The 24,368-nt window shown below is 45.5% G+C and overlaps 1 protein-coding gene across 2 annotated transcripts; it reads right to left on the bottom strand.

The window, feature by feature from the left end:
• Window positions 1–2,094: 2,094 nt before the first annotated feature.
• On the bottom strand, window positions 2,095–24,123 carry LOC146009373 (C-type lectin domain family 2 member A-like). Of its 2 annotated transcripts, none has more exons than XM_083149685.1 (7): window positions 23,932–24,123; window positions 21,851–21,888; window positions 13,278–13,367; window positions 13,093–13,152; window positions 11,892–12,064; window positions 7,556–7,665; window positions 2,095–4,895 (listed from the first exon to the last, which is right to left on the bottom strand). In XM_083149685.1, exons 2-7 carry the CDS (start codon window positions 21,867–21,869, stop codon window positions 4,736–4,738), a joined length of 612 nt encoding a protein of 203 aa, XP_083005811.1. In that variant the 5' UTR covers window positions 21,870–21,888; window positions 23,932–24,123; the 3' UTR covers window positions 2,095–4,735. The 2 variants fall into 2 exon arrangements, with proteins under 2 accessions (XP_083005811.1, XP_083005812.1); XM_083149686.1 differs by lacking the exon at window positions 23,932–24,123 and adding an exon at window positions 23,018–23,229.
• Between the last annotated feature and the right edge of the window lie 245 nt (window positions 24,124–24,368).

Genomic DNA, 24,368 nt, shown 5'->3' with positions numbered 1-24,368 from the left:
ATAGATTTAGTTTAAATCAAAAGAATCTTAAATCGATTGAGGACGGACGTGATGCATTAATATCTCATCTTTGTGGTACTAGTGACATATGCACATTGTGTATTCCCCAAACTATTGGAATATGATCGTCCATACTGTGTTTGGTATTGTTAAAACCAACACCACAGACCAATAAACCCCCTATGCTGGACTTCCCCCACCGGTATAATGGGGTGTGTTTAAAATGGAGGACAGCTTCCCATTCAAGGGAAACTGACTCCAGTCTGTGCCCCTGGTGGGCTAGTCTAAGCCCTGCTTGTGGGGGGCAGTGTCCATGCCAGCGGTGTGACCTGCTCCCTCAGCCAGGACGGCGACTTAGCTCTTACAGAGCACTTGCCCTCCTGCTGACCGGCCACGCTGTCCTAGGAAGATGTGGTGTCCAGTGGTGCTGAGCCCTTCTCCCATCCACTCTCCTGTGTGCACCCCGCAAAGCGGCAGGAGGTAACGGACGCCGGTGGGGGTGCTGGAGCGGCAGCGCTGCAGTGAATATGCTAGCAACGCTGCACACTCAATGAAAATTTAAGAAAAAAGCTTGGGACTGCAAACCAGTCCCAGAGAGATAAACTGGTGAACCGGCTTCCTGCAGGCACCAACAAAAAACTGACTAAACCTAGCATGGAGGCGGGGTTATAGGGGAAAGGAGCAAGGCATGATGGGAAGCCTAAAGCTGAAGAGAGATGGTGCCTCTTCCTCCATATTCTCCTACAACCCATATGTAATCCCTGTCAGACCCAGGAAACCTGAAGGAAAGAAGGGTTTTACCCGGGTCGGAGCCGGGTTGCTGAGAAGTCTGGACTGGTAACCTAGATCCTGTTCATTGCTATGCAGAAGGCAGCAGCGCAGCATCACGGCGAAGATTGAAGTCGTCAATCACTTCCGCCGGTGTGGCGCTGTTGGAATAGGTCAAGGTGTTCACTTCAACATTCATCTAACATCAGTTGTTTATCCATTCATTCATCCTAATTGCCAACCTTAATTCATCAGGAGCTCCCCCTACTGGACATCTTCTACCAGAGATAAGTGGGTAAGAGGCTCTAAGGAACTTGATACGGTTTCTTTCACCTGAATCCATAATACATTTATGGATCCCATCATCAATACCTAGGGAGATATTTATCAGTTGTGGAGTTAATGCTGGACAGTGACTAATTGGTTTCATATGTATTTAGATCAATTACATTTGTTGATGTTATATGTATGTTTTCTATAATTCTGAATGAACTTTTTATTAAATAAATTTGATCATCACAGTGCGCTCGCTCAATTACTTTCATTTTTTCTTTAAGAGTTCCAGATGCAGCACAATATCTAATTGGAGCTGTGGTTATTAATTATCCTTTTGTTCATTTTTATTGCGCCTGGTTTATTTATAGTTTTCTATATTACGGTCGAGGTTAGCAGCACACTATTCTGTTTTCCACCAAAATCCCAGCTCTGACCCAGGATATTGCTGGATCGGACCTGGCTTAGACCCCGCTTCTTATATATATGGTACGCACTGCGCTATCGTTTCAGCAGATCAATAAAGTGTATTAACGTTAAACAAAAGGATGAGCGCAAAGTGTAATAAGTTTAAAAAGAGAAAAGAAAGAAAGGTTACAAAGAGAATACCTACATACATATAAGAGCGCCACACAATTAGATGAATATTAATAAAATGTATTATTAGTCAATTTATTAAAAATAACAAATATATGCATATACACACTTCTAATAAAATATAAATAAAATATATACATATATTGATTGCACGGTACTTATGTATTATCTGGACTGACGATTTTTTGATTGTATGCCTTAAGGCATACAATCAGATGCGATATCGCATCGCATACGGCCATATCGCATGCGATGCGATGACCCGATTTTTCCATAGGATTCAATGTTAAAATGGACTGAGTCCATTTTAACATGGAATTCAATGGGAAAAAGGGTCCTTTTCCTTTCCCCACTATCCAAGTGGGCATGGAGTTGGATATAAACCTGTGGCGAGCGAAGCGAGCCCCGCGAGGGGACGGTATTCTGTGTCCCCTCGCGGGGCTCGCTACGCTTCGGGCTCGGTGGCTCGCTACAGGTTTATATCCAACTCCATGCCCACTTGGATAGTAGGGGTATGAAAAGGACTGTCCATTTTAACATTGAATCCTATGGAAAAATCGGGTCCATCGCATCGCATGCGATATGGTCGGATGCGATGCGATGGACCCGATTTCAAAATAGGCAGCCCAGTTAGTACATAAGTACCGATTGCACTTTCTGTTGATTTAATATTAAATTAAGATATAGCCAAGTCCTGGAAAAAATATTAGAGCTCCACCATTTTAATATAGTGTCACTGGCCAGGATGTAGTTGGTCCTTGACTATCTTCGTTGCCCGCTTTTTTTGCTCTGGACAGGTACAGGTCCTGGACAGAGGGAAGGTCCGTCCCGACTATCTTCTCCGCAGTTCTGATCACCTTTTGGAGTCTGCATTTGTCTCTCTCGCTGGTGGAGCCGTACCAGACCAGTATTGAAGAGCACAGTACAGACTCCACAACCGCGGAGTAGAAGAGGAGCAGAAGCTTCTGTGGGATGTTGAACTTCCTCAGTTACATAGTAGGTAAGGCTGAAAAAAGACTTGCGTCCATCTAGTTCAACCTGGTATAGATATCCATTGCTGATTTGGTAGGTTCTGATATTTTACAGACAGATTATATTTCTTATTTGTACCCATGGATGTTTTTTTTTTCTCCAGTAAATGTTTGTCCAACTTTGCCTTGAACGCATTTAATGAGCCAGCCGTTACCACTTCTCTGGGAAGAGAGTTCCAGAGTTTGACTGTTCTGACCGTAAAGAAATTCTTTCTACTAGCTGAATGAAATCTTTTTTCTTCTAATCCATATTCATGCCCTCGTGTCCTAGATTCCTTTCTAGTAGAAAAGAGGGTGTGTGACAGTTCCTTATATTGGCCCTTGATATACTTGTACATGTTGAGCATGTCCCCCCTTAAACGTCTCTTTTCTAATGTAAATAGTCCCAAATTGCTTAATCTCTCCCCGTAGCTTAAATTCTCCATTCCCCTAATAAGATTTGTTGCTCGCCTTTGGACTTTTTCTAATTCTATGATGTCCTTTTTATAGTGTGGGGCCCAGAACTGTACTCCGTACTCTAGGTGAGGTCTCACCAATGCTTTATATAGTGGCATAATTACCCTTGAGTCCCTAGTTTCCATTCCCCTCTTAATACATGCCAGAATTTTGTTGGCCTTTTTTGTAGCTACATTACAATGGGCACTACATCCCAGTTTGCTGTCTATTTGGACTCCTAGATCCTTTTCAAGTATGGAATTACCCAGTTCCTCTCCGCTAAGGTTGTAACTTGCACACTGGTTGTGTCTCCCAAGGTGCATAACCTTACAGTTATCTACATTGAACCTCATCTTCCATTTTTTTGCCCACTCATCTAGAATTGCAAGATCATTTTGAAGCATGGTGACATCTTCTGAGGATTTGATGAATTTGCTAAGTTTTGTATCGTCCGCAAAGATGGATACATTGCTAAGTAACCCTATCCCAATATCGTTAATAAAAATGTTAAACAAAATGGGTCCCAAAACCGAACCCTGGGGCACTCCACTTAGTACCGGTATCGTATCTGATACGGCACCATTCACAACCACTCTTTGTTCTCTGTTACACAGCCAATTCCCTACCCATCTGCAGATATTTTCACCCAATCCTAGGTTCTCCATTTTATTAATCAATCTCTTGTGTGGGACAGTATCAAATGCTTTAGCGAAATCTAGGAAAATCACATCTACAGCATTTCCATTATCGAGGTTTTTGCTAACCTCTTCATAGAACCCTAGTAGATTAGTTTGGCATGAACGATTTTTCACGAACCCATGTTGGTTAGTACTGAGTCGACGGTGATGATCTAAATCATGGGTCCTCAAACTGCGGCCCTCCAGATGTTGTAAAACTACAAATCCCAGCATGCCTTGCCACAGTTTTAACACTCCCTTATAGCAAAATTGTGGCAAGGCATGCTGGGATTTGTAGTTTCCCAACATCTGGAGGGCCGCAGTTTGAGGACCCATGATCTAAATATTCCTGGATACCATCCCTTAAAAATCCTTCAAATAGTTTAACATCAATTGTGGGTAAACTAACGGGTCTGTAATTAGCGGGATCTTCCTTTTTTGAATACTGGCACTACCTCTGCTATTCTCCAATCTTTTGGTACTATACCTGACGATAGTGACTTGCTAAAGATATAATGTAGGGGGGTAGCTAGTTCATCCCTTAATTCCATTAATACCCTCGGATGAATCCCATCTGGCCCTGGTGATTTATTTGTTTTGAGTTTGCTTAGCCTCAGTATTATTTCCTTCGGCGTGAAATCCACAATGAGATCTGGCTTATTTGTTGCGTTTGTGGTAAATGTTCGTTCCACAGTCTGCTCTCCCTTAGTAAATACTGATGAGAACTCATTTAACAGTTTTGCTTTTCCCTTGTCCTCAGTAACACTTTTTCCACTAGTATCAGTTAGTGGGCCTATGTTTTCCTTAATTAAACGTTTACTATTTATGTATTTAAAAAACTTCTTTGGGTTGGTTTTGCTTCCAGTGGCTATGCACTCTTCATATAATATTTGCCTGAGGAAGAATAGCCTCTGCTGCGCTTTTCCAACAATAGTATCAGTGTTGGGCCCCCATTTAAGGGCCCGGGGGATTGTGGTTCCTAGGAACTTGAGATTGTGTAATACTACGAATTGAACAAATCCATTTTTTGTGGAAATACCCTTGGTCACTTTTGACCTCCTCCTGGTCAAGGAAAACAGAGTCTGATTTATCAGACAAGGTGTGGATTGGAAATCTGAAAAAAAAAAAAGGCAGCAGTGAGTTGTGAGGAAGAGGTTCACATTGTTACAGTATTACACAGGGAGCACTTATTTGTGATGATGCCACTAGTGATATGTAGAACATGAGCAGTATTCCCCATATTCATATTACCCCTTTTACACTGCAAAGCCAGGATCCCAAAATCTAAATCTCTCTGTGCATGTTACATCAGCCCCATCTGCAGTGCAGCATGGTATTTCCCAGTTGTATGTTTTTTTGGCTTTGCTAACAAAGCTGCATCATGCTGTAATCACACAATCTACTCAGTAAATAAGCTACAGTGGCAGATGGAAGGTACCCGGCAACCCTCACCAGAACCCCAAATGTAGACGGAATGGGATCATTGGATAGACAGACATTAGGTGTATAGGCATTAGGTTGACACCACTAGCATAGGCGCCGAAACTGTAGGTGCTCCGGGGCCCGAGAACCCACGGGCCACGGCAGTGGGGGTCCCTGTGGTGGATGGGAACTAGTACCGCTGCTTGTTCCCATCTTCCCCAGGGACCCCCGCTGATGGGACCCCGCTGCGGCGCGGCTGCTGCTAGGATCCCGGACCCCGATGGTGGGGTGTGTGTGTGTGTGTGTGTGTGATGTCTGTGGGGTGGAAGCACCCACAGGAAAAACCGTAAATCGGCGCCCCTGACCACTAGGTTTACATGACTGAACGTCGACATGGGGTTAAGTCAACAGGGTCATCAGGTCGACACAGCATTAGGTCAACATGGGCAAGGTACTTTTTCCCCGAATGTCGACAATCGACATGGACACCAAGACTTAGCGCCACTGTGCTCGCCATGCTTCGGGCTCGGTGTCTCGCTGCGCTGGGCACACTATTTTATTCTTCCACCATGCCCTAGTGGAAGGTAGGGCATGAAATACCAGCTGTCGGCACCAAAACCAGTGAAGACCTTGCTCATGTCGACCTTATGACCCTGTTGACCTAACCCTATGTTGACATTCAGTCATGTCGACCTATTGACCGTATCCCATGTGGACTGCAGGGGATCATGCATTTGATGCACGATATAACTAGTATGTGACATTCTGTAGGTTCTCTATATTATTGGGTCCATTTCAGTATTATGGGGGTATAATGGCATGGGGCTATTTGGTGACTATTGTTATGAATTACGAGGTCCTTAGTATGACCTGTATACTATAATGAAGTGCTTATTATTCGCATCCCTCACAAGTCAACTATATATAATCTGTCAATGTAATATAATATAGTCCCTGCTATACACAGTACAGACTACGCCCATTCTCCAGTAATCACTGGGCTATATGCAATACATAGACTGTAATCATCAAAGCTTTCAACTCTTAGTCACACACACACACACACATATATATATATATACAAACATACACTAGCTAAGCCAGTTAGACGCAAAAGCTTTGAAAGCTAGTCTGCTACCTTGTGATTGCCCCTGTGTTTGTGTATGTGTGATTGCCCCTGAGTATGTGTGAAACATACTTGCCTACCTGACCATCTCCATGCGGGAGAAAATGCTCTGTTCCTGGACTTCCCTGGGAATGTAGGATTGCCAGCACCTGTGGGGAGCTACAGTAGGTAATTGATAAGAAAGTCACCACAGGTGATGGCAATCCTACATTACCAGGGAAGTCCAGGAGCAGAGCATTTTCATTGCACTCCCCCCGCTGTGCAGTCGGGATTCCGACGTCGGAGAAATGACTGTCGGAATCCCGACTGTCGGTGTGTCATACCACACCCGTTTCACCACAGGTGATGGGAAACAAACTAAGAAGGAAGTCCAGAAACAGAGCATTGGGTACTTGTGTATTATCTGGGCGCCCGATTTAATGTAAATCGTATACGATATCTCATACGATTTATCGGCCGATTTTCATCCGATTTGCATGCTATTCCATCCTTGCAAACCCCCAGGTACTTGTTTCCTAGCACGGCACCCACCCCCACTATCAACGCCAACCCGAAGCGTGGCGACCTTTTCATACCCCCACTATCCACGTCGGCATGGAGTTGATATTAGATAGCCCGAAGCATGGCGAGCGCAGTGAGCCCCGCGGATTACTTTACATGTATTCCGCGTGCGCTCGCCACGAATCGGGCTCGGTGGCTCGCTGCGCTCCCCACACTATCTAAAATCAACTCCACGACGACATGGATAGTGGGGGTATGAAAAGGTCGGAGGACGCGTACCGCCGCTCGCTGCGTTTGCCACGCTTCGGGTTGGCGTTGATATTGGGGGTGGCGTTGACAATGGGGGTGCATTTAACATAGTAAGCACCCATCAGGGTGCTTGTACAATTAAAAATCAAATTGCATCGCATGCCGCTATATTGCATGCGATGCACTACGATGGAAATCGGGGGTGTGCAAGGTGTGCAATGATGGAATGCAAATCGGCCGGAAAACGCGGAAAATCGGGCAAAAAAAAAAAAATCGCCCACTAAATCGCATACGATTTGCGGCCGCCCAGATAATACACAAGTACCGAGCATTGTGCCTCTCCTGGAGAGGGACATTTTGGGGAGGTATGTCACTGGTACTGCAGTCAGGACAGAACAGTAGTATGATTGGTAATAAAGCCTATAATATAGTCACCATGATGATTAACAACAATGTTACAATGAGAGAACACTTACAGCTGCTCATTGTATAATGTTCCGTTGGTCCAGGTCCAGGCATTCCTATCACTGCTCCACCTTAGACCAATCCATTGATTGTCTATGCCCTTAAATCTGTACAGAAACCTCTGTCAAGAATAGAAGACACATAATATATTAGATGAATATCAGCTGCTCACAGATGTATAACATGTAGTAATGTGCTGTAACATGGCAGAGAGGCCTCGGGTTTGTGAAGGAACGCACACAGACATTGATCTAGAACAGTGGTAGCCAACCTTATGGTGTGTACACACGGTAGATGTGCCTTATGATCCTATCCACGATCTGATCAGATAGGATTGTGGATAGGATCTTAAGGCACATCAGATTTGCATCCTATCTTGACTATATAGTGCAGATCTGCACTATATAGACAAGGCAGCCAAGACTTTCTGGCTTCCGATACGTGAACACGCATCGGATCGGGATCGCAAGGGTTAAAACCCTTGCGATCTGCATCCGATGCCGATCCGATGTTGACTATATCGTCAACATCGGAAAGGAAATCGGACCGTGTGTACACAGCATTAGCCCTTGAGAGCTACCAACAGTGCACATTTTCCAGACAACCTAGCTGCTGCACAGCTGCGCTCATTAATCACTGACACATTTTAAAAGATACACAGATGGAGCTAATTAGCTCACTTGTGATTCTGTGAGGAGAACTGCAAAACATGCACTGTTGGTAGCTCTCGAGGACTAGGGTTGGCTACCACAGATCTAGAGTATGTTCAAAACCATATTACACTACAGGGGGAATTGTGGAAACCGAGGGCTTGACTCTGCATGGATGGTATATTATTACCAGATATTTATATAGCACACACATGTTCTGCAGCGCTGTACATGAACCTCCTCCTGCATTTGCATTGCTCAGGATCATATAGAAGCAGCTTAACATATTAGGCAGCACAGAAGGCGTGATGGTTAGCATTACTGCCTCACAGAGCTGAGGTCATGGGTTCAATTCCCACCATGGACCAATCTGTGTGGAGTTTGTATATTCTCCCAGTACCCCGGTTTCCTGGTAGGTTAAATGACTCCAACAAAATTACCCTAAGAGTGAAAGTGTCTGTACATGTGGTAGGGAATATAGATTGTACAGCGCTGCAGAATATGTGTGCGCTATATAAATAATATACGAACCAGCTATGGATATCCATTACAATTTGATCATTAATGCAGAATGATGTACAGCTTATGTCTTATATATAAAATACCTACTGCCTTGTTTCAGAAGGGGTAGGAACTTTACGGATTGTATTGCAAGTTGATCGCAAAAGCAAAATCTTTCTCAAATGGACAAAACAATGCTGCCTTGCAGGTGGGGCAGATGTAACAGGTGCAGACTGAGTTAGATTTGTATGACTTAATTTGTTTCTGTGCAGGGTAAATACTGGCTGCTTTATTCTTACACTGCAATTTAGATTTCAGTTTGAACACACATCACCCAAATGTAACTCTCTCGTTACATCTGCCCCCCTGCGGTGCAGCATGGTTTGTCCATTTGAGAAAGATTTTGCTTTTGCAATCGACTTTGAATCAGACCCTATATACTGTATGGTGCCCCTGTGGCAAATACTATATAGGTAAATCGGTGCCGCAGGTCTAAGTATGCATGGCACAAGATAGAAGCGCAATTACAGGTGCACTAGAAGGCCAATACTGATCAACCATTGGTCAAACACTTTAGAGATATGAACTTGACACAACTAAAATATAAGATGATAAATCAGGTGCAGGAAGACAAAAGAGGAGGAGAATGTAATCAAGTTATACTATAGTGGGAAATTCAATGGATTTTTAATTTGAGCCCTATACAGCCATATGGTCCTAAATAATGTCATTCTTTCAACAGCATTTTTGCGAGTGGATGTTTTGAGGCATTAAATTAGCATCACTATTTCTGTACGTAATCTATTTAGTGTTATTATGCTAGTTATATATTGCTGATACATTAATTGTATTAGTGTTCCTTCTAGAAATGTGGGCACACTGTCGGGGCAGGCACCAGGCTGTTTTAGCGGGGCAGGGCCCATTTTGCCCATTAAAAATCGGGCAGGGCACAGCGCCCCGCTAAAACAGCCTAGCGGGAACACTATTGTATAGCAGTAATTGTTCCTTTTTCCCAAGGTATTCTGTTAATTTTCATGTAAATGCCGGCACCTGAGATCACGTGAGGTGACATCTTCGGAAGTGCAGCAATAGTAAGCTTGCACATCATTGGCACAGGGTGGAATATATTTGTTATCTAAGGTAAGCCCTTTCTATGCATTGCTGGCATCCGGACTTTCTTGCCCCGCCATGGGAAATGTCCCATTATGGCGCAGTATTGCAAAAGCATTACAGCTGGGTGGCGATTGCTCCACTAATCAATAGTACAGTATTGTGTGGCAGATACTGTATTTGAAGCACCATCACCATTCACTGGCCGCCTTTGCTTCCACTTTACCTGTGTACAGCGTGCCGAGCTTATTGTACAGTAGCTCCACAGGGGTGGGCTCCCTCTTAACTGATAGTCTTGGCCCACCATAATGTTGGATAGTAATTATGCTACTTAGGGGGGGTATTCACTCTGGGGGTCACAGCGTGACCCTGTCCTGTTCTCAGTCTGCTCGACGAGAATGTGCAGTCGGGATTCAATGTCCTGCCTGCAATGGGACGAAAAGGGGGCGTTGCAAGCCTGCAGCCGGAAAGCGGCTAGCTGCAGCCGGGAGCTTGTCACTTCCCGGAAGAAAGAGCCCGACTGCTTGTGAAGTCGGGCTCGTTCTGCCGAAATACCCTGCTCAATGCTGTCGATTGAGATGGTGATGGTCACCAGTGATTCGCTCAATCAGCCCCAGGGACTCATGGGGAAATGTATGCCAAGCTCCGGAAGATTGGGCTAAGCTCGGCAAACATCTCACCACAGAGTCCCTGGGGCTGAAATAACATCTATGTAGCATTAAAAAAAAAAAAAAAAAAAAATGGTGGTAGGCGAGACAACGAGACTTAACAGCATTTACATTGGATACAGTTTTTCATAAAATGCATACGGTGCTTTGGTGCACACAGCGTCTCATTTACATCAGTTGTCAATGAGCTGACAGCCTTACAGTACTGTACATTAGCCCTAATGGCCAGGGTGGTTAAATCCACAGAGACTTAAGTTCAGTTCCTGTCCAGGAACAAGTCCATCTTTAATTTCTTTTTGTTATTCCACTTTATAGTCTTATATTTGTACATCACAATGTGTCTTTCTTGTATTTACAGTAGGCTGTGCTTCCACTTTGTGTGTATTATTGTGCACACAATTTGGTTTGCAAACAAAACGCCAGTGAGTTTATCCCATGCACTAGCACTGCTCCTGTCCCCAGACTTTAAACTCTGTGTTGCCAGCAACGGATAAATTACAGTGGTCATGAAATCACATTTCAGTGGAAGAGACGCTACTGTATACTCAATCTTTGGATGTATACCAGAGTTGCCTACCTGACCCTCTCCATCAGGGAGACAATGCGCTGTTCCTGGACTTCCCTGGTGATGTAGGATTGCCAGCACCTGTGGGGAGCTAGGTCATTGATAAGAAAGGTGTCACCACAGGTGCTGGCAATCCTACATCACCAGGGAAGTCCAGGAACAGCGCATTGTCTCCCTCATGGAGAGGGTCAGGTAGGCAACCATGATGTATACACTACAGTACGTTTTCAAGTGTTTATTTCACAAGCCGGGTAGCAGCCGCCACTCAATCAGCCTCAGGGACTCAGCTGGGAAAAGTATGTGGAGCTCAACCCACACATATGAAGCTGTGCTCGGGATACATTTCCCCATCGTGTCCCTGGAGCTATATATGCAACTACATAGTGTACAGTACGTAGAAAATAATCAAAACATGAGTTGATCCAGAGTGGGATCTGAGACTAAGCACAGTGCATAGAAAGCTGTCGCCGTAACTGTGCTGTAAAGAAAAAAATTCCTAAAAGCTCAGGTCAACCTTTTAATTTTTTGACCACAGCCAAGTCGACATTTTGCTTGTGTCAACCTTTTGTTCATGCTCATGACCATATGGTGTCGACCTAGACATTATCTGTCAGTCATCCAGATACTGAAGGTAAGTAACCCAGGGCACTTTTCTGCGGATGACGGATGGGACTCATCAGCATGTGGATGACAAGCCCCACTTGTCCTCTCCAGTGAAGTTAGAGGAAGATCAGATAATATTAGTCTAATGTGACTCCTACCATCTGATCTTACCAACATTCTGTGATTACTGGAACCATCGCTAGATTCCTAATTCCCAGTGCTAATAATACATTTCCTGCATCACACTCACCAGCTCCTCTGCAGTATCTATAGTCACCAGAGATGCATTATGGGACTGGCAGAAGCTCTGGGCAGACGTCCATGTATCACGCATCTCGGAGAAATGGTAACATTTGCCCCTGTACCAGATCCAGTCATCCTCACATGGCGCAGACTTCTGTATGGAGGCGTCTGGTGACTGTGCTGTAACCAGATAATATTGGGGAAAATACATTAAATTATCACAGAAAACAATTATACCAATGTTCTTTACAAAGTGGAATTATTCCCAATGACTACTATCACTAGGAAGCAGCTGACATACAGGACAGTGGTCAGGTACAGGCCACGGGCAGAGCTGGCAGCTCCAAGTCTGGCCAGGAAACAGGCGAGAGATTAATAAGTCCCCAAACTTGCTGGATGGGTTTAGAGACTTACTCGTGGCTGATCACATGGCTGCCTGGTACCCTCTGTAAGGTGATTGTAATAGAGGTCCCCACATACTGTACATCCTTCACCTTCCTGAGCATCGGAGCACATTGCCCGCATCCTGAATTCTGCTTGTGCCCACCATTTGACTACTGAAGCCAGCTGTCTGCGGTCAGAGCCGGCTCTATCATTAGGCAGCTGACTAGGGCGTCGGGATCCGGGAGCGCTACAGTCTGTCTATTATAAAATGAAGGATGTCTATAAGGAAGACATCCTTGTACTTAATGCAGGTAGCAGTGGTGCTGGAAAGTGGGTATTGGTGGTGGCATTGTGGGGTTGTGTGTGTATGGGGGGCAGTAGGTTGAAGTTTTACCTGGGACACTGAGAAGCCCTACACCAGCCCTGCCTGCTGTGACCACTTGCGTAGAGAGGCTGCTATCCCCATACCTGCCAACTGTCCCGATTACAGTATGACAGTGACGCGATTTGAAGACTGTCCCGCTGTCCCTCCCATGGGTGGCAATTTCCCGCGGGTGGGTCAGTTGGCGGGAGCCAGAGATCATTGCTGCTCGCTGAAAAGATGCAGGGAGGGAGTCAGGGGATGTCCAGCAGCTAGAAAAGCGTTGGGAACTTTAGGTCAAAGTCCCAGGAACAAGAAACAACAGGTGTATCTAGGGGAAAAGGAATAACTATAACATAGATGTAGCCTGGTAAGTCCCTATCATCGCAGGGGCCAGCATTACAGATACAATGTGAAGCACAAGGCAAAACAGAAAGATCCATCCATGTGTACATTATCTTACATAAAGAAGTATTTGTCCTGGATGTCTCCTCATCTTCTACACGATGGCGTGACTGCTCACCTGGAACCCAAGAAAGAATACAGGTAAATGAGCGTCCTCTGGGCACCGCTGGTCAGTGCTGTCTGTGTATTGCAGATTAAGATCTCATTTGATTTACGGATAGTTCCTAAGATGTTGGCACTTACATGTCCTGGAGAGAACAGCTGGTATAGTGATCAGTGCAACTGATAGAATGACCTCCACAACAATATGAGGGATCACACGTTTCCATGATTCTAAAATGAATTGGATATAAAAAATGTTTAAAAGGTGAAACTTGATTTAAACATGGAGAAACAAAAAAGACAACATAAAGGCACATCACACCATTCACATCTAAAACCCCTTTCATGCTGCACAAATAACCTTGGTCCGACCCAGACCCCCTTTTGAAAAACCCTAGTCCAGCAACCCGGAATTCCGACCCGGGTTAAAAAGGGGAGTTACGGTAATACCTACCTTCGGTTAAGTCCCTTTCTTCGAGGTTCCTGGGCCCTCAGGGATTACATCTGAGTTGTAGGTGGATCCGGAGGAACAACAGGCACCATCTCTCTAAACCAGTTATGTCCAAACTACGGCCCTCCAGCTGTTGTGAAACTACAAGTCCCATCATGCCTTGCCACAGTTTTGCTGTTAGGAAATGTTAAAGCAATAGCAAAGCATGCTGGGATGTGTAGTTCCACAACAGCTGGAGGGCCACAGTTTGGACATGCCTACTCTAAAGCTTGAGGCTTCCCATCATGCCTGGCTCCTCTCCCCTATAACCCCGCCTCCATGCTAGGTTAGTCAGTTTATTAACAAGCCCCAGCAAGAAGCAGAAGAGGACAGAAGACAATATACAGGGATAGCATATACAGGATGTGCCTATGCACATCCTTGCTGGCGGGTCGCCAGAACGTATGCGCTGGCGACTCGCCAGCGAGGAGACTGAGACGCGCGTGCGTCGCACGCGCGTCTCAGTCTCCGTCGCTAGCGTGGCGGAAACCCTGTCCGTCTCCGCCTCAGGGAGACGGACGGGGTTAGGGGGGGGGGGGGGTTAGGGGGGATGCGGGCAGGCGGCGGGGACCCGGGGAAACGTTTGGAAGCGGGCGCGCGCGCGTCCCCTTCTCACGAACGCCATGGCGCTGGCGGGGGATGGCGGCTGGCGACGCCAGCGCCATCCCCTGCAAAGATGGGAACAGACCCATCTGTATTCCCTCAAACCAGAGGAAAGAAGACTAACGACCAAAGTTGCATGCCCCACCAACATCAGGCGTAATGGGGTGGGCGCCCTGTGTGCCCAGGAACCTCGAAGAAAGGGAGTTAACCGAAGGTAGGTTTTACCATAACTCCCCTTTTCTTCTTCAGTGTTCCTGGGTCCCAGAGGGATTACATCGGGGATGTCCCAAAGCCGTACATTAAGGGTGGGCAGACTCCTGATGGGCCAGTAAAACTTGGCACCCAAACGCAGTATCTTGGGAAGCAAATGTATCAAAGGCATAGAACCTCAGGAATGTGTGGATCGAAGACCACATTGCTGTTGCTCAGCGGAAGGACCACGCCGAGCAGCCCACGAGGGGCCAACTGACCTAGCGGAGTGTGCAGAGATAGAAGAAGGTCCTAACAGACCAGCCTTTTCATAGGCCTGTTGGATAGCCATTCTAATCCAGCGAGCTAAGGAGTGCTTGTGAGCAGGCCACCCTCTCTTGTGGAAACCATATAACAGGCATGTCCAAACTATGGCCCTCCAGCTGTTTGGAGCCACTTTAGCTCCACGGATGACAATGGTTCAAAGGGCGGTTTAGATAGAGCTGCAAGAACCACTGACAGATGACAAGGGGCTACTGGAGGTGTGTACGAGGGTTGGATTAGAAGAACCCCCTGGAAGAACGTGCGAACATCTAGTAATGTGGCCAATTGTCTTTGGAACCACTGACAAGGCAGACACCGGAACCCTAAGGGATGCAGGGCGTAAACCCATTGTAGCATGGCCACATAATAAAACTGTAACAAGGCATGCTGGGATGTGTTGTGTTCAACAACAGCTGGCTGGCCGAAGGTTCCCCATCCCTGCTTTACACCAAACGAAATAGGCTTGCCACACCCTACAATAAATCAGCGATGAAGCAGGCTTTCTAGCCTGAATCATAGTTCTAGCCACTTTCACAGAGAACCTTTTCGGTCTCAAGAGCCACGCCGTCAAATTTAGTCTCTTCAGGTCCGGGTGCAGGCAAGGACACTGACTGAGCAGATCTACTGGCAGAGGTAACTGAAATGGAGGAGCAGCTGACAGCTGACTTAGATCGAAGAACTAATGTCTCCTGGGTCATGCTTGTGCCACCAGGGCTCCCCCTACCTCTTTGAACGTCCAGATAAGATGAGGAAGAAGCAACACTAGTGGATAAACATACAGAAGATGACAATTACATTCTACTAATATAGCATCCGTGAACGCTGCCAGAGGATCTCTGGCTCTGGACCCGAACTGCGGTACTTTATGATTGTATCTCAAAGCCATCAGGTCTACGTCTGGAGTGCCCCATCTCCTGACTATTTGGCGAAACACCTCGGGATGTAGAGACCACTCTCCCATTTGTATTTCTTGTTGACTCAGAAAGCCGACCTCCCAGTTCAGTATCCCTGGAAGAAGCACCGCTGAGATAGCCGGGACATTGTTCTCGGCCCAACAGAGGATTTTGGACACCCCTCTCATGGCCTTTATGCTTTTTGTGCCTCTCTGGTGGTTTATGTAATCCACCGCGGTAGCATTGTCGGACTGAATCTGAACTGGTCTGCCCTGTAGCAGATCCTGTGACAACTGGAGAGCGCTCTCAATTCCATTTGTGGACTGTCCAGTTTATGGACAGTCTGGACTCCTCCTGGTACCATTTTCCTTGCAAGGACTGGAATTCTACTACGGCTCCCACCCCTGCAGACTTGCATCTGTGGTGACGGCCACCCATTGAGGAATCCAAAAAGGTCTTCCCACCCGTAGGTGAGGATCGACCAGCCACCACTGCAGCATTCGCACCTGCATGGTAAGACCCATGGTCTGAGAGCAAATAGACTGATGTCGGCAGATCCATCTGGCCAGAAGTCTCTGTAGAGGGAGGGAGTGAAACTGCACCCATTGCAAATAATTTATTCATGTTAAGTAAAATGTGGCCAATCCAATGGGGGTACCAGCAACTCCTCATGGCCCAACAGATCATTGGCCTGATTCAGACCTATTAGCTAGGCTGAATATACTCACAGCCTAGCAAAGAGGACAGCGCCATCCGCCACCCCAACGAACACCCAACCGCCACAGCTCCTCACTGGCATGCTGCCAAATTGGAGAGAATTCAGTCGATGGTCGAAGTGAACACCCTGACCATTTGGCTGAAGGTTAACCAGCGGTTAACGGATGGTAAAAGCTGAGCGGTTTTCTTCTGTAGCTGCCTTTGATGAAATAGTGGGCTACTTGCTGTAGGGGATGTAATGATCAGCGAAGGGGTGTGGTGGGGGTGGCAGTGAATATTGAAGCTGTCAGTCACTTTCACCGGCGTGACGCTGTTGGAATAAGTCAAGGTGTTCACTTCAACATTCATCTAACATCAGTTGTTCATCCATTTATTCCTCCTAATTGCCAACCTTAATTCCTCAGGAGCTCCCCCTACTGGACATATCTTCTACCAGAGATACTTGGGTAAGAGCTCTAAGGAACTTGATAAGGTTTCTTTCACCTGAATCCATAATACATTTATGGATCCCATCATCTCAATACCTAGGGAGATATTTATCAATTGTGGAGTTGCCTAACTGGTTTTATATGTATTTAGATCAATTCGATTTGTTGATGTTATATGTAGGTTTTCTATAATTCTGAGTGAACTTTTTATTAAATCATTTGATCATCACAGTGCGCTCGCTCAATTACTTTAGTTTTTTCTTTAAGAGTTCCAGATGCAGCACAATATCTAATTGGAGCTGTGGTTATTAATTACCCTTTTGTAATTTTTATTGCGCCTGATTTATTTATATGAGAATAATTTTGTGGTGCTGCGCTCCGTTAATGAAAATTCTACAGTCTGTTTTAAAATTAATAAATTGTTGTTCTTTATTTGTAATTAATAGAAAATGTGTATGCGGCAATAGACCTTTTCAATACAAACGCCTGACTTGAAAGACAGAAATATTGTATTCCTTCAAGGTTCTTACAATTGCTCGTGGTGAATATATACAAGAAAAGAATAAATGAAAAAAATCAATCAAAAAAATGAAAATGAAAAAAATGCAGAAAAAATCAACACAAGTGTGTCGTCAGTTATCTGTCCAATAAATTGGACGGTGTGTACACAGTTGTCACAATATTTTGGATATACACTACTACCACATCTATACCTGCTAGCAACCTAGCTAGCAGCATCTGGAAGGATCCCACGTCGAAGCGGCCGGTGGGTGCACACACCGCCACGCAGCGGAGACCTGAGCGAGACTGAAGGATACCAAGTGTACCGGCAGTGGTGAGTATCGGAAGGAGGGTGAGCCAGGCAGGTCATACAGGGTCTTGTAAAGGAGACCGAACGGTCACCGTGAAGGATCTCCATCCAGAAACGGTGAGCCGCTCCATCTCCAGACAGGGAGCAGCGTCTGCCTCACTGCAGCCCGGTCAGCCGTGTTACGCACGGACCTGCCGGTGCCACGTAGTAGACGGGCGCAGCACCCAAGTCCAGGACCCTGCGATCCCAAGCCACCTCCCAAACGAGAAAAACCGCGACCGAACACGAACGCCAATCTACAGGTACCAGCATTAACCGGTAACTCAGTGACAGGAGGAATACAAATAGCGGGAGGCCGCTTGACATTGTTCTAAAGCACAGACTAAGTACAAACACACCTTTTTTTCTTACCAAGGAACCCTGAATTTACTGCAATTATTGCAAAATATTGTGACAACTGTGTACACACCGTCCAATTTATGGGACAGATAACTGACGACACACTTGTGTTGATTTTTTCTGCATTTTTTTCATTTTCATTTTTTTGATTGATTTTTTTCATTTATTCTTTTCTTGTATTTATTCACCACGAGCAATTGTAAGAACCTTGAAGGAATACAATATTTCTGTCTTTCAAGTCAGGCGTTTGTATTGAAAAGGTCTATTGCCGCATACACATTTTCTATTAATTACAAATAAAGAACAACAATTTATTCATTTTAAAACAGACTGTAGAATTTTCATTAACGGAGCGCAGCACCACAAAATTATTCTCATATCTTGCCCATTTCTTAAACGGGATTAGTCACCCGTTTAGGTGCAGCTGCTAGTTAAAGATTATCAAAAAGATAGATTCAGTGCGCAGGTACAAACCCCTCGTTCTCTGATTTATTTATAGTTTTCTATATTACGGTCGAGTTTAGCAGCACACTATTCTGTTTTCCACCAAAATCCCAGCTCTGACCCAGGATTTTGCCAGGTCGGACCTGGCTTAGACCGCGCTTCATATAAATATGGTACGCACTGCGCTATCGTTTCAGCAGATTCATAAAGTGTATTAACATTATACAGAAAGATGAGCGCTAAGTGTAAAAATTTTAAGAGAAAAGAAAAACAAGGTTAGAAAGAGAAAAGCACCTGTAGAAGAATTATTTTTTTTTTTTTAATAATGGGCCTGATAACGCTTTCCTACCTCTGAAGCGGAGACACTGTGTGGTATGAGGTGCTGGATATTTATGCCACACTCCGCCTGTCTGGCACGTGTTAGCGCCTGATGATGTCACTGTGGAACCGCAGTTCAGGCTCCAGTGTCGGGCAGGGTGAAGGCAAGCTGGCGGTCAACAAGGGCATCATTGACAACCTGCTGTCCCAGAGGTAGGGAAAGAGTTAGCAGGCCCATGGACTTTCAACCCACTCCAAAGGAGTGTAAACATTATTTTAAGAAAAAATTCTTCCACAGTTGCTTTTCTCACCTTTCTTCATTTTCTCTTTTTAAAATGATTACACTTAGACCCCGCTTCCACTGAACCCTGTAAATTAGTAATTAGTATCATGTACAGTAGCTGTCAAGTTCATAAAAGAATCATTCAAGTACAAAGCACAAAGGAAGACAAGGAACAGGTTATGGAACAGTTTGGATAAGCAGCACAACATCATTAGCATCAAAGTGTTTAATGGCAAACAGCAATGTTTCAATGCAACCGCATTGTCTTCAGGCTCACAGCCTACAAAGTCTCACTTAAATAAACCAGGTGTATAGTGCCACACATCCACTGGGGAACAACTACCAATGAGAAATATATGCCAACGTTTCAAAGCCGGTGCGGCTTTATCTTCAGGGCTTGTGCAAAAGGAAAGTGCATGTAGTGCTGTGAAAAGAACAGGAGCTATGTGTCCTCTTACCTTATATCTAGCAGCCTGTTCTGTTCTCCGGCGTCTGAGCTTCCCTGCAGCGCTTCCGGGATCGTAGCTCCGCCCTCTGACGTCATCGGCCCGTTGCCAGGACACCTGGGACGCTGCTGGGCTCACGCAGACGCTCTGTGTGAGAAACAGACGTGAAAAACATAAACACTGTGTAAGACCAGCGTATGTAACATTGCTGGATATATAACATTAAAAATGGTGAAGCAAACGATGATTCTGGCTGTTAGAGATGCCACTGTGAACTAGATTAAAAACATATCTATATTTTCATTTAAAATATATAGTATACACTGTATTCTATGCAATATATCCTAGGATCTAGATAATGTAAGGTTAGAGGATTTAGCCGTCTCTCTATAGGTGGCTACTGAGAACCTAATATTATGTATGTGTACAATCTAAAATGACTGCTGGCACACAGTTAAAGTGGAGAAGTGTTTGGCCACCGGCTGTTCAATCTTCTCTCCTTTTAATCTGGCGCTGATTGCTGACCGATGTAGAGCCATCCTTTCGTGGAACGTTCTGGTTGTTTGTCCAATGTAATGTCTGTTGCATGGACATGAGATCATATATATGATAAACTGTGACTTGCATGATAGTACTATTTTGTACTTTTGTCCCGTCTGTGGGTGCTCTACATACTTTGCTGGAGTCATAGTTAGGTTCTCAGTAGCCACCTATAGAGAGACAGCTAAATTCTCTAACCTTACATTATCTAGATCCTAGGATATATTGCATAGAATACAGTGTATACTATATATATTTTAAATGAAAATATAGATGTTTTTAATCTAGTTCACAGTGGCATCTCTAATAGCCAGAATCACCGTTTGCTTCACCATTTTTAATGTTATATATCCAGCAATGTTACATACGCTGGTCTTACACAGTGTTTATGTTTTTCACGTCTGTTTCTCACACAGAGCGTCTGCGTGAGCCCAGCAGCGTCCCAGGTGTCCTGTCAACGGCCCGATGACGTCAGAGGGCGGAGCTACGATCCCGGAAGCGCTGCAGGGAAGCTCAGACGCCGGAGAACAGAACAGGCTGCTAGATATAAGGTAAGAGGACACATAGCTCCTGTTCTTTTCACAGCACTACATGCACTTTCCTTTTGCACAAGCCCTGAAGATAAAGCCGCACCGGCTTTGAAACGTTGGCATCATGCTTGTATTTTTCTGACATTTGCCTATAAAATTGGATTCATTACATCCAGCTGATTGAGTGCCGCCTGTTTCTTTGGGGGTCCCCCTGGACTCTCAAATCAACTCTGCTCTGTATATACCTAATCCGGAGGAAGGCACCTTGGCGCATTTCCCCAGTAACGAGAGTGCCAGTCAACTACAAAAATATATATATAAATTTTCATCAGGTGTCAGCCACAATCAAATCCTCATTCTTTCATCTGAGAAACATAGCCAGAATCAAGCATTTAATTCCCTCAGAAGACCTTCCTAAAGTCATACATGCATTTATATCATCACGACTAGACTACTGCAATGCTCTCTACCTGGGTCTTCCAGCAAAAGAATTGCACCGCTTGCAGCTGGTACAAAATGCAGCCGCCAGACTATTAACTAACCAGCCCCGCTCCTGCCACATAACTCCCATTCTCTACGCCCTTCACTGGCTACCTGTAAAATGGCGAATCGTTTTCAAGATTGGATTACTCACTTTCAAGGCCCTACATGACCAGGGCCCAAGGTACCTGCAACAGCTGCTGATCCCTTACTGTCCTACTCGATTACTACGATCCACTGAAGAAGGACTACTAACAGTACCCAGAATCTCCCTGAATTCATCTGGGGGTCGAGCTTTCAACTTTGCTGCTCCAACTCTGTGGAACTCTCTTCCTCGCACAGTGCGAGAAGCGCCCACTATAGAATCCTTTAAAAATAGACTAAAGACATACTTATTTACTCAAGCATTTCACTGACATCTACTGTTAAGCTTGTTTTGTATTTCGAGCTGTAAAGACAATGTTTGAAGCACTTTGAGTCCTATTGGGAGAAAAGTGCTATATAAATATCATTATTATTATTATTATTATTCTAGCATCCGCCATATTTGAAAACCAATGGAGTTCCTCTTCCCTGCCTGGGGTGTTGCTGTCTGCTGTAGTGCTTCTAGCACAGTGCGGTCTGTATATCATCACTGATACTATACTATACTGACCTGTGCTAGAAACACCACAGCAGACAGTGACACCCCAGGCAGGGAACAGGAACTGCATGGGTTTTCAAATATGGCGGGTGCTAGAATGAACACTATATTAGTATACATTATATTATTTTACTGTATATGGCTACTATGTAATTAGAGTTTCATCCTATTATTACCTGGTGGAGACTTCATCATGTTTAGGATTCGGAATAACCTGTAAAGAAAGAAAAATGACATATAAGCAAATGCACCACGGACAGATCCTACCTGCTACATCAGGTGCTCACAGCTCATTATACAGGAATGTCATGTGAGAAAAAAGGAAACCCTGTGCTCTCTAGAGATGACCATCAATGATTTAAAATCATGATGTCCCAGGATCTGATTGGTTGCAAATAAAAGGGTGGTTGCTTGCACTATTGCCTTTAGTGCTCTCTGCAGCAGCAAGGGGCTGACTAAACAACCATACTGGGAAGCATGGCAGACAGCGGCTGCAGGCCAGCACAGCAAGGATAAAACGTCAATGCTTTTGGTGTTCACGTGTAGATGTATAAATAATCAGGCCACACACCAACAACTTGATTTTCCCTCCGAAACACATTATTATTATGGTACTTGTGTAATTCCAGCATGGCGCCGTGCTACTTCTGGGTTCTACGCTCGGCACAAACTATCTAAAATAAACTAACTTAACTCCATGCCAACATGCTGGTGCCGTGAAACTACACAAGTACCATTATTATTAAGTTTCTTATATAGCGCAGCATATTCAGTTGCGCTTTGCAATTGGAAACAACAGTGATTAAACAAACTGGGTAGAAACCAACCAACACAGAGGGAGTAGGGCCCTGCTCACAAGTCTACAATCTATATCTCAATACTCAGGGTGATTGTCACCAATTACTCTCATTAACTGTAACCGGAAGTACCTAATATTCATCTATGGGTCACAAATCTTTAGTATCATAGTTAACCGGTTACATGATATAACCATTGTCACATACCCCTTTTAAACCGCCGCAAAACCCCGGGTCTTCGGCAGGTCAGACCCGGGTCAGTGGCGGTGTAAATGGGGCACGCCATGTCCCTTTACAACGGGACTTCTACCCAGGTCCTGACCTGGGTAGAACACAGCCAGGACCTGGGTAGAGGGCGGTGTAAATGGGTACGCCTGGTCGGACGACCCGGCTCACATTTACATCAATGGCGACGTACAACCTGCGGACCGCAGCGTCCGCAGGTGGGCGGCACAGACAGCAGCGGATGAGGTGAATGGATGCCTGTGTGCAGCATCCATTCACCTCCCGGACAAGGGCTGTAGGGTGCACAGCCCAGCAAATTACCTTAGTGTAGGGCTAGCCCCCAAGCGCAGCAATATAAGGGCCCAGGCGATCGGCGCTTGGAGATGACGTCAGCGACGGCGGGGGAGTGGTGTAAATAGGAGCAAACGCCGGGTCGCACCAGCCTCGAAGATGGATCAAAAACCCGGGGGCGACTCGGCGTTTTTGGTGTAAAAGGGGTAGTATTTAATTATATGTGGGTCTCAGTACGCTCAGTTCACAGCACCGGAACGCATCGCAGCTATCACTTCCGGAGTGCTCTTTTCCACACCCCCTGGTGCGTGTCACTGTATGCAGCCTGTCACTTCCTGCTTCCTATTAACTGTATCGGGAGCAACCCCTAAGTATGGATATGTGGGCGGAGTCACTACCGCTGTGTACAACATATACAACACATGAAATACATAACACATATATATAATATTAACTACAATAACAGAACATAAAAACCGACTACTGTAATTTTACCACCCCCCCCCATGCCGCCATTTACAGCAGACAGAGAGCAGGTGGCGGGCTCGGGCGCTCAAACTTCCGAGCGCTCCCGAGTCCACCCGAACATCCCGAGCCAGCCGTCATATTGGCGCTGGGCCTGGAAATTTTCCCGGGCAGCCTGCCAGTGGTGGCTCTGAACCACGTACCACTGAAGTGAATAACGATCCATCGTGCACCCTGTTTTTGTAGCTGTATCTCGCGCTATACGTATAAACATGGATACATAATTGGAATATATGTATGCCTCGAGATCAAAGTTTTTTGCGATAAATTTATCACAGCGGGAGCGGCCGACCCGTGGTCTGACTGGGGGGAAGGCTCGGAGTGAAGATGGTGGTGGTGTGGAGGGGGCGCGCGTTCCTGCATTCTGCTCCCAGCAGCACGACTACCCAACGGTGACACGGCAGTAACCGGCCTCTTACCTCCCATCTCAGCGCTGTCACGTCCCCAGGCAGCCCAGCAGCAGCAGCAGGGCACCAGAATCCAGGACGGCCATCATTACGTGTCTAGCAGCTCACTATCCGGGACAACACGGAATCCCAATCCAGGGTGTAGTTGTACTAGGAGTAGGAGGATTCGGCTGCGCCGAGTCCAGCATTGTGTAGTTCAGGCGCTCCCCCTAGTGGCCAGATGGTGGCAGATCGGCTATAAGGAACCAAGGGGAGGAGAGAAAGCTATAATTTCACTGAGCAGTCACAGATTTCTGCCAATTTCTGTCCTGTATACAGTCACATGCAATATAAGTATCCTATATTATTATTACATTTTAGTCATAAGACACCACAAGTGTTTCACAGCACCGTACAGAGGGCATACAATAGAACAGTACAGGGAGACCGAACTTAACATTACAGTAAAT

The sequence above is a fragment of the Crinia signifera genome, chromosome 6 (genome assembly GCF_055691185.1).
Source record: "Crinia signifera chromosome 6, ASM5569118v1, whole genome shotgun sequence".
Classification (NCBI taxonomy): domain Eukaryota; kingdom Metazoa; phylum Chordata; class Amphibia; order Anura; family Myobatrachidae; genus Crinia; species Crinia signifera.
Note: the sequence above shows the minus strand (reverse complement) of the source record. Positions and strands in the feature narration are given on the sequence as shown.

Bases quoted from the DNA above. Each gene is read 5' to 3' on its own strand.
- LOC146009373 (XM_083149685.1), bottom strand. The intron at 13,153-13,277 runs GTAAGTGCCAAC...CTTGGGTTCCAG, and splicing joins AGCTGTTCTCTCCAGGACAT to GTGAGCAGTCACGCCATCGT. The intron at 7,666-11,891 runs GTGAGTGTGATG...TATTCTTGACAG, and splicing joins TAGATACTGCAGAGGAGCTG to AGGTTTCTGTACAGATTTAA.